This window comes from Lepisma saccharinum, chromosome 8 (assembly GCF_977018435.1).
Source record: "Lepisma saccharinum chromosome 8, izLepSacc3.1, whole genome shotgun sequence".
Taxonomy (NCBI): domain Eukaryota; kingdom Metazoa; phylum Arthropoda; class Insecta; order Zygentoma; family Lepismatidae; genus Lepisma; species Lepisma saccharinum.
Window position 1 is genome coordinate 45535260 of NC_139236.1, and position 21714 is coordinate 45556973.

The 21714-nt window shown below is 37.7% G+C and overlaps 2 protein-coding genes across 2 annotated transcripts in view; one reads left to right on the plus strand and one right to left on the minus strand.

Moving 5' to 3' along the window:
* LOC145990979 (proton-coupled amino acid transporter-like protein pathetic) overlaps positions 1-1965 on the minus strand; it is a 52929-nt gene extending 50964 nt beyond the window's left edge. The window contains exon 1 of the mRNA XM_083126580.1: positions 1679-1965. Within this exon, the coding sequence (XP_082982706.1) occupies positions 1679-1840 (162 nt within the window). The 5' untranslated portion in view covers positions 1841-1965. The remainder of the gene's footprint in view (positions 1-1678) is intronic.
* Positions 1-21714, plus strand: part of LOC145990981 (proton-coupled amino acid transporter-like protein acs) — a 149839-nt gene that overhangs the window by 73025 nt on the left and 55100 nt on the right. The gene's annotated exons all lie outside the window — the stretch shown is intronic.

The window sequence follows — 21714 nt, forward strand, 5'->3', positions numbered from 1 at the left end:
ACGTCGAAAGCGAGGGGACTCTGGAGGACGCACCCCATTCAATAATCCAGAAACATGTGTATAATATATACACGCACAACAAAGACAATTCAATACCAATGAGCATGATCGTGAATCGAGGACTTGCAGGGCATAGACTGTGCGTCGTACATTCGCGGACACTGCCGGCTTGTAACGATTCCATTAAAAGTCAATGTATTCATTACAAGCCTGCAGTGTCCGTAACTGTACGAGTCGATTTGTTTCTTTCCTTTTGTTTATCCAACTTCAGTGATTTTACAATACCTAAAACCTAAAATTTTCATAAAGCCCCAATTTATGGAATTTTCCGCATCAAATTTACGCTTGCACGCCCACATGGAAAATTCTGGATTAGCCTCTCTATAACGTTAATAGTTAGTAAATATTAATGAAAGTTTCAATTCTTAGTTTGCTTCAGCCTATGCTACAATAACGGCAATATCAATGAAAGTTCTCAGTAAAAAAGACAAATTTCGAGACGCGTGTTTAAAGGAATTTTTCATTTTTTTTGCACGTGCTGGGTGCATTAGTAGATTTCTTCAACCTTTTGTGTACACTCTGTACATATCATTCTTACCCCCACCCCCCACCCCTCAGGCGTTTATCCAGAATTTTTCCTCGGGGATGTAAGTGACATTCCGCGGCCATCTTCTGATTTTTTTTTTTATTAAAGATCAATAGGACCTACAGTTTAAGTAGAATCCGAAACGCAATGTGCCCATCCCTTCTACTGCTAATCGAATCCGATAATTATCGATTACAAGACGGAAACTTTAAAACTACCGCGACGCTGGATGCACTACTTTGCGTGTTACTCTGTCATCTGCGGAAACCGTGAGAGCAAGAAACCAACACAAGAATTCTTGTCTTACGTGGGATTCGAACTCTTATCCTTGTCGGAGTGGTTAGCGTAGAGAGATACGAAGGCAGGGATACCTAGTTCGTATCCTGCGTAAGGCATGGACTTTTCATTGTTCCGTACCCCTCATGTATGTCTTCGACATTCATTTCGTGGCCTAATCTCGCGACCGTGTGAACCGGGTTCGAGTCCATGAGTGTTCTTTCGTGTACAGTAACCGGCAAAAAAATGTGACGCATAGATCCTGAAGTACTTACTTCCATGCAGGGCGTTATGTGTATTGCCTAACTTTACGGAGGTGGTACAACTTGTTATTGAAAATTTGCTATTAAAATCCACTTTTCGCCGTAGAGTTAGGCAACACACATAACGCCTTGCAGAGAAGTGAGTATTTCAGGATCTAGGTGCCACATTTTTATTGCCGGCAAGTGTACATTAAGAGTAAACAAAATGCAGATTGAACAAAAGTGTCAGGGAAGCAACGCAAAAAAATAGATTTGCTTCATGTCCTCTTTATGCTCTGAGAGTGACCGAGGATCGAACCCGGTACCCCTTGATTACAAGCCGACAGTGTACACTACGACATTTAAGAAGCTCGCAAAACACACCATTCATCTTCATAGTCACGACTTAAAATAACCAATAATGAAAAAAAAGAAGAAAATTAATCATGCAATCAGAACAGATTAACTTTATAAATGCTCTACGCGCAAGATAATCAAATCCTATTATAAAGACACAGGGAAATTACTAAGCGTTCGCTTCCCACATTAATGAGTGCAGCTCTTCATTACATACCTTGTTGTCCCCTACACAGCGTCCGGTGTCGTCCATCAGAAAACTATAAGATGCTCCCACTTCGGTCGGGATGCTCAACACAACTGACCGAGACACTGCAGCAGACTCTCGCGTTGACACTCGTTTCTCTCTCTTCTGTGACGTCACCAAAACTATGTACATGTCTCCACTTGAAACTATTAACCTTACTCCCTCCTCTCTTATGAGCGCAATTGTCGCGCATCTATTGGATTGATTGATTTGGTGTTTTAAGTCCACTTTATGCACAGTAAGGCCAATCGGGTCTGGACCTACAGTTTGAAGTGGGAGCGGAACCAACGTGCCATGTGCCTCCACCGGATATCGAACCCGGGTACGAGGCGACAACTGCGCCATCGGGGAGGCCCTCGCGCATCTATTTAGCTACTTCCCTACCTCGTCTAAAGTTAGCGTGTCCTCGCCTCAGTGGCACAACAAAGTAGGTATCAGCTGACTGGGAATGTTGGCACATTGGGCACAGTGCCACCTTTATATCGCTTCGTTCTCTCTTTCTTCAATTTCTCTCGCTGTCGTAGCTCTCTGTGAGTATAGCTGTATCTTCTGGCTTTGCCTCTTGCTGCATTACTTCTTCTCTCTCACACCTCTTTCTTTTTCTCTCTATTCCTTTGTCTTTCTCTGCTCTATCTTTCTTTTCTATCTCTCTCTTTCTCCAACTGTCATTAACTCTGTCTTCCTTTCATCTCTTTTGTATTCATTCTTTCTCCTCTATTTCATTCAAACTGTCATAACTTTGTCCTTCATTCTCTCTATTTCGGTATTCTCTTTCTTTATTTCTTTCTTTCCAACTGTCATAACTCTGTCCTTCTTTCTCTCTATTTCTGTCTTTGCTTTTTCTTTCTCTCTCTCTCTCTTTCTTCTCAGATGTCCATAATTCTGTCCTTCCTTCTTTCTCTCTTTATATGTCTTCTGCTTCCTCCTTTTCTCTCTCTTTCTTTCTGTTCCTAACTCTGTTCTCCTTCCATTTTCTCTCTTCTTCTTTCGTCTCTCTCTCTCTCCAAACTTTCCTTCGCTTTACGTTTTTGATACTGCCTTTCTCTCACCTCTCTTTGTCTTTCTTATTCTCACTCTCTTTCACTTCCTTTCTTTTTCCATTCTCCGCAAGGAAGACAACAAATATATTTTGAACCGTTTTCGTTCTGATTATCTTTCTATTTCACCACTTCCCTCCCTTTTTTTACTGATATTGATTGAACGATGAAAGCTTTTATGTGACTTTGGCCTAGCAAACGTATTGATAGCCGGCTTGTTCCAGTTAAAAAGTTACCGAATAACTCTTAAAAAAAGAATTCGGGACACTTCCTGTATCTTTGTTTACAGTCAGAGTCCAAAATTCTTTTGTTCAGACGGTGGAGATGCCAACACCTTCTCCTCGCAGTGCAGTCCATAAACTGTAACTATTTCCAGTTAACGAGGCTGTGGCGATTTATGCCACAGCCTGAGCGAATCTTCTGTATGGTTTGGTCTTCGTCCAATGCAGACCTTTCACCTGCTAACATTCCACAGATATCGACTAGCTCGGGAAACATAATGTAGGCAATCTGAAAGTAAAACGGGGGTGCACAAAGTGTCTTTTCTAAAGCCTCCTTTATCACTTCTTCGTAGGATCTAAGTTTCAGAACGCCTTTTGCTCTGTGCTCAGCAGCACATATGGCAAATCTGATTGCAGAAATGAATTTCTGAGATCATATGATCCCCTACCAATTTGAAGAAACTTGACCTGAATCCAAGATGGCGTCAATGTTACGGCACAGAGAAGATGATTTTATAAAATTATCTTCTCTATGGTTGCGGTTATATCCCGAATCTTAGGCCCTCGATCTTTGCTTGCTGGGGTACTCAGATATTTCATTTTAAATTCCGTCCCACTTTGCTGCCGGAACTCAGTTCATGCTGCGACATTGGATATCCATTTTATTTAGTTAATGCACTATACAAAATCCATCCTTTGTTCCATAAATTCTGGTAAACCATAGACGAAGGATAAAAGAGAAAGTTCTCGTTCTAAATTTGTCTCCTGTCGGTGGGCAGTCTGGAAATTTAGAAAAAATAATATCTTTCGGTCAGTGTGTATTAGGTTCAGATGAAAATGAGAACCCAACTTCCTGAAATGGCAGACGTCATAGATCTTGTATTTATGTATTTACTTTGGATGTAATAATAATAATAATAATAATAATAATAATAATAATAATAATAATAATAATAATAATAATAATTATTATTATTATTATTATTAAGTGTTTCTTTCACTGGCGGTATGCAAAAGTACGCCAAACCGACATCCTTTTATAGGTCATAACTAAAACATTTTATTTTAAGGAAAGAAATATGTCTATGTGTGTTGTCTACAGGGATGTACGATCATTTATGAACATACCAGAATATTTAGAGTAGGCTAGTTCTCATGATGAACACAATAACAAATTATAACAACAACAAACCAATTTGAAGAGGACCGTAACCTTTCTTACCAGAAAAAATACACTGATAATAATAATAATAACAACAACAACAACAATAGATTGATTGATTTAGTTTATTTTACTTCACTTTTCTGGCACTTTTGGCTAATCGCAAAGACGATCATGAGTGATGATATGATGAAATTGATGAAGAGACGTTCGCAAAGAAGAGCGAACACCCGTATCCAGGCCGGGATTAGAACCCGTGACCTCTGGCGTCGTAGCGCGCTGTGGTAACCACTCCGCCACGGAGATCGGCAACAATAATAATAATTACCATTGCTATTTTAATATGCATTTATTATTATTATTATTATTATTATTATTATTATTAATAGTAGTAGTCGTCGTGTCTAATTATTTGTGGTTGGCATTCCTGCTATTGACTGAAACCGTTTCCTTACGATGGCCATGGTGATGGTTAGAACTGGAAACCAAATCGCAACTTCCGGGGACAGAAAACAGAGAGACACGCACTGGCTGATATTTGCACTAGAAGTTAAACAATCCTAAGAGCACAGTACAGCTATAATCTCGTACTTAACTTAAAGATCCGTGCTTGTCTACTCAAATATTGCGACAAGAAAAGGGACACATCACAGATGCCGTGTAGCTCAATGGGAATCACTAACCTTAAGAAATAGTCACTCGCAACCAAGAAAACAAACAACAAGGTCGAAGAACTGACTACAAAGTCGCAATATGCTTGCCATACGAGTAACTCAGAGTTGTCACAGGCGATAAGAAGGCTTGGGTACAAAATCCTAAAAGCATTATTTTCGTCGGCAAGTGTAATGACCGCTATTTGGCCACGTTCCTTCATATTTATTATTAACATATTTCATAGTTATTTTATGATGATCTTCTTATAAGTATGCTACATTTATGTTCACGTGATTACTACATTTTGATTGATTTGGTGTTTTAAGTCCACTTTGTGCACAGTAAGGCTAATCGGGAGTGGACCTACAGTTTATGTGGTTTACAGTGAACCACTATGTGCCTCCACCGGGTATCGAACCCGGTACCCCTTGATTACAAGGCAACGACGCTACCACTGTGCCATCGGGGAGGCCCCATTATTATTATATATTTGACGATGTGAGTCCTGTATATAGGCTATATATATATATATATATATATATATATATATATATATATATATATCAGCGTATAGTGGGCTATCTGACCATGTCACGTGGTCCTAGGCTATGAATAGAAATAAGTTTACCAACTCATAAGAAATCAGGTTGCCAACTCACAAAAAATCAGGTTGCCAACTCCAGAATTACCATCATCATCTCACTGATATGAATAATAATATTTACAATTTCTGATCGATATTTCTCCTGTATTTTATTCTCTACGCTTCGCAGATAGTCTAGCTAGCCTAGAATATACGCTCCTGATATATATATATATATATATATATATATATATATATATATATATATATATATATATATATATATATATATATGAGAGAGAAAACACACACACACACACGTAACTCCAAAAAATAAGGTTTTCGGTTTTGTTTAAATAAACTGCTCTGAAGAACTATTTGGAGTCAGATCGATGCATCTCTCCACTTCTAATACGAAGCAGTAAGGTTGAGTCGCGTATCTCCAATTTACTGACTCTTTGTAAAAGTCAGATATATTCCTAAGAATAAATTATTTCCTCTCCTGCAAATTTGATAAATTGAAGTTACGTCCCTCTGTTCTCACACGACGATATGCTCACGTTATTCCTATGTATTTAGCAATGTAAATGTGTGTATTGTTATGTGGTGCACTGGCGTAAGCAGGATTTTTTTTCCGGGAGGAGCTGGAATTTTGAAGGTGCACAATACATGTCTGCTTTCTACTGGGTCTACTGGGGGCGGAATACACAATAAGATATTACGTAAATTTAGATATTTACACACTCAAAAATGTCAATCGAGGGTCATTTCAAGGAAGGTTTACATTCACCATTCTGTTTTTTCCCGAGTTTCTCACTGTTTTTGTTTGAAAATGTTGATTTTCGAATAAATTACGGGTGGGGCAGCAGCTCCATCAGCCCCCCCTCTGCGTACGCCAGTGATGTGGTGCCATAATCAGCGATACGTGAATTTATGACACTTTTCATCCCCCCAACACATAGACATACCTAGGTATAATTTGTTTACAATATAATTTCACGTTCAAAACGTATCTCCCTTTACATGTAAATCATATTTCCAATACATTCAATATGGCTGTTCTCTATCCCAATACTTGGGCCTCTCCGATGGCGCAGTGATAGAGTCGTGGCCTTGTATTCAAGGGGTCCCGGATTCGATTCCCGGTGGGGACACATAGTGGTTCGGATCCCACTTTAAACTGTAGGTCCAGTCCTGATTAGTCTTACTGTGCATAAAGTGGACTTAAAATACCAACTCAATCAATCAATCTATCCCATTACTTGACGAAATGAGCCATTTCTTTTATTTTAAACTTAACATTCCGGTTTAAATGGGTAAGTATTTAAGTTATGGCTGTATACTTAATCATTATAGTTTGTCTTTAAATCCATTAGAGAAAGGAGTTTATTTCCGGGCAGGGAAAGAAAATCCTTTTAAAAACAAAACACTTTTCCCATAGAAACTGTTCTTTCATTCCGGTACGGTTAATCTTTGTTCTCATCGGAGTAATTACCAGCCACCAGAGGTATACATGAGATACTTTCCCCTCTCCTCTCTCCGTGCCAGGCCTTGAAAAACAACATCCAGCCAGTGGCGTTCTCAGCCTGTTTGGTAGGGGATGGAGTTCATTCGTCATCTTCGGCCAAGCTTGCCTATAAAAAAGCAACAAGAAACAAGACAGTCGAATATGGGAAAATATGGCTAACTGTGGAAATGATTACCAAAGAAGAGCAGACACACACATAATATACACATATGATGTCATTAAATGTATGTCAATTATTAAATAATTAAATTATATTTTAAAATATACAATGAATTATATCACCTGTCCTTCATTCAAAATTTGATTGCATATTGAAGATTCTAATATCCTACTAATGCTACGAACAATAATTTGCGTCACTAGGGAGAGGGGCAAAAATTAAGAGACATTAAGAAAATAATAGTTTCCTATATAAAATTCACATCTAGACGGTTTTACGTGTTTTAATTATATACTTTGTGTAGCTGACAAAGGCGATGAGAAACGTAAAGTATATTCGACTTCAAAACTAATTGTTTGTCTTCTTGTTGCTTGAACAAAAACTTTCCCTCCAGGAAACGTTTGGTGAGGGGGAAATTTTTGGACAAGATCTTTGGTGGGGGGGGGGGAATTCCCCCCGGGATTTCGCACCCTGGATCCCACTCTTAACTGTAGGTCCAGTCCTGTACATGAAAAGTGGAAATCCCTTTTATGAATATCCTGGGAGATTCTACTACATCCTATCACGTGAAGCTACAAGCCTTTTACAGAGGTAGTTTCTTAGCATGCAATGTTAACTGGGCATTATTCATTGTCTAGAGCTTCATAGCAATGGCCCAAAACTCTATAAGTCGTCCCAGTGCAGAAAGTGGAGCAAACATTAGTATAGAATTCCTAGGGGTGCCGTACTCACAGTATTTGCAGTAAAATCACAGGTCTGTCGAGAAAAGAAATTTGGTCACATGAAAGCGAGAGAAGAGGTGTACCCTCGAAACATGGTGTTGTCGACCTCCGTGAGGGATTGGTTAGCACCGCGTGCTGCGACGCCACCGGCTCTGGGTTGGAATTACGGCCTTAGCAAAAGTCTTTTTTGTGAGTGTCCCTCCACAAATTTCATCATATCATCACCAATTCTCACCTTCGTGATTAGCCAAAAGTGGCAGAAAAGCGACGTAAAATAAAGTAAATCAATCAATAAATAAAACGTAGTCTTAGAATAAGTAAAGTTAATAAGCATTAGCCAATGGATAATGCACAATTAACATTGCAAGCTAATGTGGAACGATTGTCACTTACATTTGAAGAATTATGACGCAGTTTCTGTGTGAAAATTGCCCATTTGGGATGACTGCTTGTAAACTTAATTTGAGGTCTCGTCAACCTCTTGTTGAAATGTGTATCCTGATTTCAAATTTCATAAGGAGATTTCCTAAGGTTGCTCAGAAAATTACAAACTCTTCTCCTAAAAAAGAATGCCACTTGTCGTGAATTTAGAAATCCAGAAAGATTACACTGGGGAACAAAAAAAAGATTTTATTTTGCGGCATAAAGTTTAATAACAGTTTCAGCACACAAAACAGCTGTGATTGCCAATTGTATGATTGGTTCAGTTGAATTGACTCCAGTTATAAAAATAAACACACCATGGAAAATGTAAGAGGTAAAATTACTCTACGCTTTTCTCGGTAATATCAAAATTTGATAATGGGCTGAAATTCCCATAAGAAACTTATTTATTTATTTGTAAATTGTTGCTAGGCAACTTATGAAGCATTGCTAGGCAATATATCGGACACTCAACAAATCTTAAGGAAGAATACCAAAACATAAAAACAGTTTTAGAAGAAAATTGAATATGCTGAACATAAGTGGCTCATGTGTGTGGATTTCAAGATGGTGAAATTTTTACTAGGACAGCAAAGTGGGTACACAAAATATCCCTGTTTGCTATGTTTGTGGGATAGTCGTGCTAGAGAAAAGCATTGGACAATAAAAGTTTGGCCCCCAAGGGAAAATATTAGTGGAAAAAGCTAATATCATTCATGAACCGCTGATAGATAGGGACAAACTCATCCTTCCGCCACTGCATATTAAACTTGGGTTGATAAAACAGTTTGTCAAGGCCTTAGATACAAGTGGTGATTGTTTCAAATATATATGCCACACTTTTCCAGGACTAAGTATTGAAAAATTGAAGGCAGGAATCTTTGACGGACGACCACAAATTCGTACTTACAAATGATGCCAATTTTACAACTTACATGTCTTACATCGAATCTGAGGCCTGGCTGAGCTTTGTGTCAGTCGTCAAAAACTTTTTGGGGAATCACAGAGCAGAAAAGTACCCCGATATAGTTGGAAATATGTTGAAAATTTTTGAGAAATTGGGAGCTAATATGAGTGTGAAGATACATTTTCTACATAGCCACATTGACAGATTCCCTGAGAACGTTGGTGATTTTAGTGAAGAACGGGGAGAAAGGTTCCATCAGGATATAAGGATAATGGAAGAAAGGTACCAGGGACGGTGGGATCGCCACATGATAGCCGACCACTGTTGGAGCTTACAGAGGGATTGTCCTAAAAAGCAATACAGCAGGAAATCGTATAGAAAACGTTTCACATAGTTTGTGACTTCATTGTGTACATATTTTCTTAATTATTTTGATCATAGGCCTATATACATTTATTTTTATAATAATGATAGTAATCACAAAAAGAAATATTAAATTGTTGTTGGAAGTTCATTTATATGTATATCTTATGTTTCCGCCATTTTGTTTTAGTTGCATTTATTTCATAAATTAGAGCCAATTCAGGAAATATATTATTATATCATTATTCAGCAGCATGAAATTGCCCTAAATTAGCTCTCAAACACTGTGCCGCAATTTCACTGTTCCCCAGTGTTATAGAAAAAAAGAATCCTGGATGATCGAGATATAAACAATGTTTTATCGGAATGTTATGGTTACATGGGGAGGTATTTTGTGGATGTCCTCCGCGACAGGCGACACGTGTCGCTTGAGGATAGTGAAGGACAGAATCATTTCTGAAGAGCTTAGTGGGACACGACATGGCGAACAGTATTCTATTATTGGGGGAATGAATGACTTGAATTATAAGGCGAGGCCTGAGATATCACTAATTTCAATGAAACGATGGACAGATGGGGTGAGCTACCACTTGATGCCAACGTTCCTGTTGCCCTACTAGCAGCTCCAACGTCTTTAAGCATGGTATCAGCTTGAAATTATAGTTCAGTCGCCGGAAGCTGGAAGTAGCAGTAGTTATCTAAGAGATTACAGAATCATTTCCCAGGTGACATTAGCTTAGGAGAGAAACCGGAGTGCTACATATGGTTAACTGAAGGCCAGACGTTTTGAGAATGTGCTGTCACAGCTGTGTCTGTGTGAACAACTGTCGCCCATTGAAAGTCCACTTGCACTCAGCAAACATGGCACAGATTCGTTATTGTTTATAAAACTAAAGAACACCGTAGTAAGACCTAAATTTTTAGCAACAGCTTCTTCTATGTTTAGGAAAATCAATCTGAACTCTCGTTTCAGGCCTTTCTCCACTGTTAGAAGTTATGTAAAATGTACAATATCCTACCGTTAAATATTTAACAGACTGCGTGTCATTATACAAAAAACGCACACGGCCGTTTTTATTTAAATTTGAATATTTTATCATGCATAAAGATAATAAACTGCAATTGCGGCCATCATAGATATTTTTTTAAAAACCTAATCATTAAAATAACATTAATTGGGGTAACTATAATACATAATGGCCGTCAATGCTTAAAGTGGCTTTAATAGCGGAACGTCAACCACAAATGAATAGACACGAGTACAAATACTCCTGCTACTGCTACTGCTAATAATAATAATAATAATAATAATAAATGCATATTAAAATAACAATGGTATTTTTTATTAGAGTCATCATTATAATCACTAGTGCTTTTTTTTTTTAATAAGAAGAGAGGTTTTACTCATCAAGTTGGTTTGTTGTTATTACAGCCTGATTTGTTATTGTGTTCATGACAATAACTGCTCTAAATATTGAGATATATCCAGACATGCTTATGAGATTCCTAAAACTGCTATGCACGTGTTAATAAAAACAAGTAATTAGTGCATATCATAAACAGCATTAAAATGTTAATTCCAACAGTAATTATAGGACTTTTCAGTTATTACGGCGGGCGCTCTAGAAGCTGGAAAGGGAAGTGGGGATGGGGGAAGCGAACAATCCAGAGTGATAAGAAATGCAGCAGCCTGTAGAACGAGGTTCACGTAGTACTTATTTCCGCCACGTTGTATCTCTTGGCGCCACCACTGTTGTCTGGTTGGTCTGCTGCGTATTCTCCGTTCCTCAATTCCCTTGCCTGCTTCTAGAGCGCCCGCCGTAAGAACTGAAAAGACCTATAGTACAGCCTTGTAGTTCGGGCATATATTATTTAATATGAGAACAATTAATATTCTCTGATTTTTGGTAAAGAAGTTTGTAATATTATTTTTCTCAGACAAAATCCATCCAAGTTTTATAACCAGGTGTGTGAATCAGCTTTTTATAAAATCGTTGCTCCAGATACAATTAGTTAACGGTATCAATAAATTTGAGATTGTTATTATATTTATACCTTTCAATCCCGTATCAACTGTATGACTTTAATCCAAACAATTTTGTTATTGAATGTAGAAAATAAAACAACTTGGAGCTGTGTTTACCACCTAACCGCGACATGCTCCATGGTTACTAATCAGTACATTGACACCTCTTCTGAGGTATTGGTCATAGATCTCTACCAAATTGGTGTGTTTCAAGCGGACGTCCGCCATATTGAATTCAACTCAACATTTTTGAACGGGATACATATATAACATTGTTTTCCCACACCTGGAAAATGATACATTTGTTACAATTATGCAGTCATAACCTTTTCCTGATTAGAGATAGGATGCAGAAACCTTCACCACTGCATTTCTCGTGAAATTCTAGCCTAACTGCCACGCGGGAAATCCGGGGTGAATGATCTAAGGTCGGAATTTTTCCGGCTTTGTTGTGGGCTCTGGGGCCCACCCAGCCTCAAATCAAATGGTACCGGGGGGATGGGGTGAAGGCGGCCGCAGCGTGGTGCTGATCACATCACCTCCAAGATGGCCGGCATCAAAAATATGTGGGGCTCTATCCCCACATACCCTAAATGTGCCTTCATGGCACGGCGCTATATACAGAGGGAACTTTAACTCTACTTTTACCTATATATATTGTATTCGTTTCTGTACCTCTGAGTATGTTTATTTTTTTACATACGCCAATCCTCTACTATGTCAATGGCTGAGGGACCCCATAAAGCTTAATTGCGTCCCCCCCGCACTGCGGGGTTTTGCGGCTTGTAAATCCGGCACTGGACAGAGTATAAAGTTACTCTCAGTCACTGAATTGAGGATATATCTCCAAAACCATTCAGAATTCAGACAGACACATATATACAAATAATGCAGAGAGCTTGCACAGAGGTCGTCACTGCACTGCACTGATTATGATTGGTGCTGCCATCTTTGGATGGTTATTGCAACTGCTTCGACATGAAGTCTCCCATTCTTACGCGGATTTTTGGAATCATCGCTGGGACAGCAAGGTACATGCCTCCTAAACGCAGTATTGTAATTATAATTTATTCTCGTACTGTTGACTATATTGTTGATATTTCTATCTGCAGTAGTATAGAACATGTCATTTTGTTACATATAACATTAGTATGATTACAGTCAGGGTACGAAATCATTGAAAACTGGTGGGGGAGAAAATTCTTAATCTTCAAACACCTCCCCCCCACAAACATATGGGTAAATTATACGATATACATATTTCTAATGTTATTAAAAGTAAAAATAAATTACCCAGTTAAAATATATTATTATTATTATTATTATTAATTGCATAATGGAAATTAATTTGTTACTTTTATACATATTAGATATTGTATAGGTGGGTTCATGTGACGTCAGGATTCGCACCGCCGCCATGTTTGCGGTGAAGTTGCTTGTCGTCTGCAAGGAAATACCCACCACGTAGCGTTCGTTACACCTGCGCCAAGTGCACGTTTGTTAGTACTGTGTAAAATGTCTGTAACATTGCATGAAATAAATGACAATGTCGTGTCATCTGGGAATAGCGGTATTTTTTCAAATGTTCAAACTCTTTGCGCAATCGACCGAAAAAGATATGGAGAAAATGCGATTTTTTACGGTGTAGATCGATATGAACTGGACAATAACGAAATTAAAAGGGACCTAAACCTTTGCCCAACTGTAGTTCACGTGTGTTTATTTACTTGACCCAGCTACCTGGAATTAATTTGTTTTCCTATTTATTACTGGTTTGGATTCTGCTTGAAACATTTACATCCAGTAAAGATTAACTGTAAATTCCAAGGCTCCGCCATTATCGTCTCTGTTTCCTTTTAAGGTTTGTTGAAGCGCTGTAATGTAAAATGTTGAGGTGCTCGAGAAAAGACACTCCTTTCTTTAACAATTTCGGATATACCGGCCTCCGTGGCAGAGTGGTTAACACAGCGCGCTACGCTGCCAGGTGTCCCGGGTTCGAATCCCAGCCTGAGCATGGGTGTTCTTTGTGAGTTTCGCTTTATCAGTTTCAACATATCATCACTCTGCCTCGTCTTCACGATTAGCCAAATTTGGCATAAAAGCGAAGTAAAATAAATCAAACCAATCAATCGATTTGGGATACTTTGATGGCAGTGGTTTTTTTTCTGACAGTACGCAAAACCTACTAGCGGCACCATTTCTCATGGATCGAATAACAATTAATAACAGTTCGTGTTAACGTGTACATACTCAAGTACAAACGTACAATTATCAAGATGAATTAAACTTTGAAGATTATCATTTTTATCGACAAACTTGTCGTTAGTATCAGCACCTTTCTACCAAAAAACAAGGAAACACTATTGCAAGTATGAGTAAGCACACCCGTTCGATCCATTTGTACTAAAAGTCACAGAGAAAGGTGGCATATGAACTTACCTGAGAGGAAATGTTCACTGCATACTCTGTAATGTTCGCTTTGTTCATTAATGTTGGCACGATTTACTTTCGCCAACACGACGCGTTATGTTCTGATCAACAATTATCGAGTCCCGTGCCGTGAATCGCACCTTCTGTTCTTTCTCGGAAAATTCGATGATAAACGTGAGTTTCTGTTAAAAAAACCGAAAACTAAACAGTTCCATCGTAAACAAGGTTGAAATCTCCCTCTCGCCCGCTTGAATTCCGTATGTTTACAAGAACAGGCCTGAATCATGGCTGCTCGATCCCACAATGCAATAGTTTGTGAAGTAGGTGAAACACACCAATAGCAGCTAACTTATTCCTTTACTAACTGGTTAAAGATGTTAATAAATTATGAAATGGTTGAAGTGGTTTTATTTTGTGTAAGTTTTTGTTTAGTTTGTGCTTTACGTTAATATAAATCAATTATATTTCATAGTTATTATTTTTTTGCATTCTTGTTTTACTTTTATTGTGCGTATTGATGTAGATTTGTTAATGATCTCTTGAGAGAGATAGCATTCAATACTCACAACTACACAAGTTTCTGTGTGTTTTTGATATTATTCTTAGCAAAGTATATTTGAAATTAAAAGTAATTGCTTATCTTTTGTTTGTTATAACAAAAACTATCCTCCCGAAAATTTTTGGTGGGGGGATTTTTGAGGCCAAGATTGTTGAGGGGGGGAATCCCCCACGTCCCACCCAGAATTTCGCACCATGATTACAGTACAAATGTATCCACTTGATTACATATATGGGATGCTGCATAATTAAAGTTACAAGTAATTGTCTTGAGGATTGTGTGCATTTTTAAGAACCCATTATCGCTAATGAAAATATACATACATTTATATTTCATAAACTTTCTTCTTGAATCATTCATTGGACAAAATGAGATGCAAATCTTCAATTTTGTAGATACTCCAGTCCAGTTCAGTGTATGGAAGTACGGTGTGCTGGGGACGTGTAATGAATAGCGGGTTGGATATTTGCTCTGCCTATAACCTTGATATACATACATACGTATGTATGTACTATATACATACAGAACGATTTTGTTTTTCAGGGCGAAAGACTTAAAGAAGTCCAAAATTAAATAAGCAAATTACTTGTTAACTGTTGTATAATATGAAGTTGATTAATTTTCGTAGAATTTAAATAAATATAAGGATTTGATTGGGAATATAAAATTGCTCGTTGACAGTGCCTGCGAAAACATTATGCGTACCACTAATAATAATAATAATACGCATAAGAATAATGACCTCGTGGCTACTTTACATTTCAACAGCTGAACCTAACAACTTCTTTTGGTATTCAATAAATAATCCATTTAAATAAAATTGACATCAATATAATTTCTGTGGTAGGACGGTTGTTATATGAATTTTAGTGATAATTACTAAACATAAGTTATTGAATACATGCTGTTATATCATCCTTTTACCTGTTCATGCAATAATAATAATAATAATAATAATAATAATAATAATAATAATTGACCTATTTTAATACTAAGTCCTCCTCTGTGCTTTGGGCTCCCATTGCGGGACGGATTGGGTTCGAATCCGCTTGGGTTCAGTCTCCGGGTATTCGGCCTGTGTATAGGACCCGTGGCAGGGGTGTCCACAGACCGCGCCATCGAATTTTTTTTCCCCTTAATGTAATGTACAATTCAACATTTATATATTTTTCTAAAATAAATGTAAAGATGTTTACACCTTAGGCACACCACATTTAATCCATTAGATGAAGAAAATGAAGTATTTTGAGGTAGCGATGCCCACAGGTGGGTTTGTGGACTGACGTTATGTCCAAGCAACTTTTTTTTTTTGGGGGGGGGGCGATTTTTGTGATGGAATTTGATGTGAAACAGTACAGCATTTGGCACAAGTTGAATTACGTTATTAACTATCCATTGCTGTTACATAAATAGCAAATTCTAGACTGCCAAGGAAATTGTAACGGGATTATTATTAAGGAAGGGGGTATATCCAACTCTTACACATTGGGTCTTAAATCGACACGTGGATCCTGGTGGGGGATTGAGGATTAAAGGTTGGGGAGGGGGAGAAATATCCGACTTTTGAATATCAGTGTTAAATCTTAGATTATCCTGGGAATTTTAGTTAGGGCGGCTGAGCATTAGATTGGGGGGGATATCCAACTCTTGTGTATTAATATTACGTCTGAGATTGTAGAGGAAAATGTGGTTTGGGGACGGAGATTTTTTTCTTTTGGAGGGGATAATATCTAGGTACTCCTCAATATCAACAGGAAGTCCAAAATTTTGGTTGGAGGATTGAATATTACATTTGATGGGAAGAGATATGGAGCTCTTAATAAAGTATAAAATCTTCGATTGTCAAGGGATTTCTTTAGGGTTCGAACATTATATTTGGGGACTATATTTAGCGATATGGTATGCGCACGTTTCGGCGCCGAACATGGGAAAAGAGAAGCTGGAGTAAATATCGAGGGATCCTATGAAAGTATCGACGCCCCATTAAATTAATATTCTTGCAAGCCTGCAAAGAAATTGATATAAAAATTTTCTTGCTCGCTTCGCTCTCAATCTTGCGTTCAAAAATGTGTGTCTGGCATTTTCATGAGACGATTCTCAAGAATTATACTGTAGCTGCATTACAAGATATAAATAATATTCTCGATATTTATTAATAATATAATTTCTTAAGATATAATGTTTAGTGTCGGTATACTGCTTCATTTAAAACAGGTGAGTCATTTTGATGATATGGTTCTATTAGCAATATTATTGTATTATTGATTCCCTGTAGGCAGGACCAGATTAACATATGGGCAACTGGGGCAATTGACCCGGGACCCCCACCAAAAGGAAGCTGTGAAGAGCCTCCACCAAAAAAAAATATTTTAAACTTCATCCGCTCGCGCGGTTTGCCGTTCGTCACTTATTTCTTTATTTTCATGAGTTTCTCGCACATATGATTTTTTTTTATGCCTGCAGTTAGATTTGGTGGTTTCGAAAGTAATTTCAGAAGGACATTTTTTAAAAAAAACTTTATTATATAAACTCCAAAACAGTTAAAAGTAGAAGCAGTATACAAATTCACTTTGGCACAAAGAAAACTAGAAAAAACTTCGAAAGATGACTAGGAAAAATCATTTCACTTGGCACTACGAAAAAAAATGCATTTTGGAAGGAAAGATACTCGTAATTGAGATAATTGACATCTCATGAGAGGATTGAGATCATAATTCAGATCTATTACGTATCTGTACATTTAAAATCAGGCTCGGAACATGTGCATGTGTTGCACGTAATAGAACAGTGGTATTTGCAAACATATTTTCCACACTTCCTGAACAAAAGAATGGGAAATCCATTGTGATTGTGATAAAAAGCAATTTGTCATAAAAATAAAAAATTGGTACGAAATAGGTAGGTATCAGAATACGAAAGCTATAATGAAATGACAACATCATACTTATACCACAAAAATAATTTAAAAAAATGAGAGAGTGATGGGGAGGGGGAGATGGAGTGAGGGAGAGAGAGAGAGAGAGAGAGAGAGAGAGAGAGAGAGAGAGAGAGGGAGGGAAATAAAAACAAATGGGTGAAAATTACATGCTAAAACCTGAAATATTTACTTACATTTTTTATCAAGTAGTGATCGAAGGATAGTTCACACTTCCGTTCGCGGACGACAATTTGCCGTCCGAATTGGACAGATCAAATTTTAGCAATGTACTGAACCCGTACGGTGCATCGGAAAAATGCAATTCGCTCGACACCTTGCGGAACAATCATTAATTAGATAATACATTCATCGCCGCGGCTCCTGCCTAATCGTGGGGGACAAGTCGCGCGTTTTTTTTTTTAAGGGCAATCTGCCGAGTGAGCGTGCGGATGAAGGTTAAACCAGCTGGCTATGCTTGTGAAAAATTACATAAGAAGTTGTATTTAAAAAAAAAAGACCAATATTTTCGTATGTCTACACTCTTTTGGATCGAATTGTAGCACAGCTCTCAGTCGATCTGTTTGTAGATATCTGAAGCTCAGTATACTTTATAAGTATGAAATTAGCGAAAAACAGGCTTCGTGCTGCTATGGGACAGGATCGCTTAACCAATCTTTGTTTATTAAGCATTGAGCATGAACTTCTTCGTGAATTGGACTTCGATGATATAGTAGACGAATTTTCGGCTAAAAAGGCAAGAGAAGTATGTCTACTATAAGTGTTAAGCCTTTGGGAATTTTCATCAGGAAAGTGTAGTTACTACAATTTCCACAATGAACCTGTCGGTAATTGTCCAGTAGATATATATACAGGGTGACTGGTAATTAGATGTATTCCCTGAAAGGGGTTCAAGTAGAGACAATTTGCAATAAATTTGACCATGTGATACCCCGTCCGAAAATTAGTAGTTTTCGAGATAATCGAATTTCAATTGTTTTTTTTAAAAATGACAATTTTCCACATAAAAAGATGAATTGAGAAAAAACTTCTCATTGTATGGATCTTATTTCAGCGTTTTCTGATAGCTAACAAATAAGTGGTTCGTTGAAAAAAAAAGTTTTTCCCAAATAACAATCACATGTAAGTAACGGGTGGGTCTAAACTTACAAGTGGTGATAAAAAAATGCTCTCTTAGTTTACTTGGCAACGAATTAATAACAAAAATGGTATGACACGAAGCGTACAAATTACTTAAATTACTTCCTTGAGTCATCAGCTATCCAACAAGGTACAAATATTGCTAACATTCACATTTGTGTACAAGAAATAATACTTCATTCATCTTCATGTGAATGGAATCAATAAACAATACAATTAAAGAACATTACACGTCTTGCTCAAAGTGGGCACCTCCGTCACGAATGCAGGCACGGAGGTTTTTACGGACATTTGGTCTCTTTAACTCGTGATGTGATGGTGTCCTTGATGTGTTGACCAGCTGTTAAGATCCTCTCCCTGAGCTCTTCTTGCGAGTTTACCGGTGTCTTGTCATGTGGCTCCAAATGTAAAAGTCCCAAGGTGTCAAATCGATCGGGGGAACGAGCTCGGCAGTCATCATGCTGATAAATCATGTCACGTCTTGTAGCTAGAGGCACATCCTCCAACAACATTGCCATCCCGTTCCTCAAAAAATGTTCATAACTGGTGCCATTTAAGATTTTGGGCAGGAAAAATGGCTCGATCAAATGATTGTTGATTACGCCCATCCATACTTCTGCCTGGGCGTGCGACAGTGGCTGGATGAAAAGTACCCAAAGAAATGGATTGGCCGAGGCGGACCGATTCCCTGGCCGGCTCGATCCCCCGATTTGACACCTTGGGACTTTTACATTTGGAGCCACATGACAAGACACCGGTAAACTCGCAAGAAGAGCTCAGGGAGAGGATCTTAACAGCTGGTCAACACATCAAGGACACCATCACATCACGAGTTAAAGAGACCAAATGTCCGTAAAAACCTCCGTGCCTGCATTCGTAACGGAGGTGCCCACTTTGAGCAAGACGTGTAATGTTCTTTAATTGTATTGTTTATTGATTCCATTCACATGAAGATGAATGAAGTATTATTTCTTGTACACAAATGTGAATGTTAGCAACATTTGTACCTTGTTGGATAGCTGATGACTCAAGGAAGTAATTTAAGTAATTTGTACGCTTCGTGTCATACCATTTTTGTTATTAATACTTTGCCAAGTAAACTAAGAGTGCATTTTTTTATCATCACTTGTAAGTTTAGACCCACCCGTTACTTACATGTGATTGTTATTTGAGAGCTTGTATTACTACTATTTATATCCCTGTATTTTCAACCACTTTTGTCACTTGCCTCATAATGCCCTGAATATGCATTATATTATGTGTTACCTTTTGAATTTTGAGTTCTTCCATTTCTATTTTGTCATCTGTTCAGCGTGTCACCGACAACTAGTATCAGAAGGACGAAGTGGATAGACTATATTGTAAATGCCAACTTAGTAACTAGATTTGCAAATATTTGACATATAAGCTGAGACAAAATTCGATGTGACCACTTCCACTTGAATTCTATTTTCTTTCTACCATTTTTCGTATCGTTTGTTTACTTCCTGTTAGGTTACAGAATGTTTTGTTTTACGGTACATAATGTGACTGATTGTAGCTATGCCATTTTTCACATAATATGTGTGTTCCTGACAACCCTGCAACGCATCGCTTCACGACGGGATATGACGTCACAAATGCAATCAAATGATGTGTGTGGTTGCCAGCATTCAGGCGGAAAAAACGTTGTTTTTTTTTAAACGACTGTAGCGCCGAAATGATGCACCAACTAGAAAAATGTTACTGAGAAAAGTTGTTTGTTTTGATGTCCTCTGTACGAATCTGTGGTCCGTGGGCGCCATTAAAATGACACCCTGTATATAGTAACCGTACATACAGTGTGGTATTTGAAGGGGGGATGAGGGGAACCCCCTCCCTTTCTCTGATTGCTGCATTCCTGTCTGTGGTTGTTAATGTCTCGATGACTGAAGATAAGTTACTCGAATTTCGCAGTCCTATGCTCCCGTGAATGTTTTCGGTCCAGAGAACCTCTCTGCGCAAGAGCGCCCGTAAAAGGGGCCAGAGGTCCCTGAGATAATCTGGTGAAACTCGAATGATGTAATTGTAGAGTGACAGCATGGACAAGGTGTGCCATGAAAGACAGTAAATTAAGTGGTCTCTGTTTGATCTACGTGTATTATGAAAAATAACCAAAATACAAAGAACTGTTCATCAACAAAGTGATAGATGTTTATGATCATTCTTTTGATAAATTTCGCCTTTAAAATCGAATTTAATGTCAAAATATAGGTTTCGGCCTCGATGAATCTTAAAAAAAAAGCATCACTATGAATCTAAGTATTGTAAACCTAGAACTTAGAGTTGAAATTTAAGTTTTCGGGTCATGAATTTTGAAAATGATATAGCTACAAAGTTGGTTCGTATTACTTCATCTGCCAATTTATAGTCTGAAGCATACAATAGAAAAATGGCGAATCTTTTCATCCAGGTCTCAAAATTTAAATTTAGAGCTTAAATCAAGCTTTTAGAAGTTAATAAATCTGAAAAAAATATCCAAATTTTATTTCAAATAGTCTTTCTGCCAATTCCAAAAATAAAAGAATTCATAAGTAACTTTAGCGTGGATTTTGTTCCAACTGGTTGAAAAACTCGAATCGAGTGCTCAAATTATAACCTAATTGCCATTTATATACCATAAAATAAATATAAAATGACTGATTATTTTAATAAATCTAAAATGTTTTACAAATCGGCCCAAGGAACTGAATTTAGAATAACAATTTAGACATTCATGGTTGAGAATTGAAAGAAATACATCACATCTTGCAATCAGCGTTGAGTATTCCCCAAGTTCTAAAATGAAGCATCTTTCTTCTTTCCTTTTTTTTAAAGTACAGAATGTAGAGTTGTGCTTATTATTTCGTTACTTTTTTAAGCAACAATGATTAAGAAACCATGAAAGACATTAAAGATCCTAAGATCATTATTCTTTCAGGATCTAATGTTGCTTTTCTTTCATTTCAAACGCTTATGTATGACTAACTGTTACCAAGTTAGTAATCAAAAACTGGCCAATCTTCGTGACGAGTGGTTAACAAAGCGCACTACGACCTGGGTCCTTCGTTCGAATTGTTCTTGCAAATGTCCCTTCATCAATTTCATAATAGCATCATCACTCATTATCCTTTTCACGATTAGCCAAAAGTGGCAGAA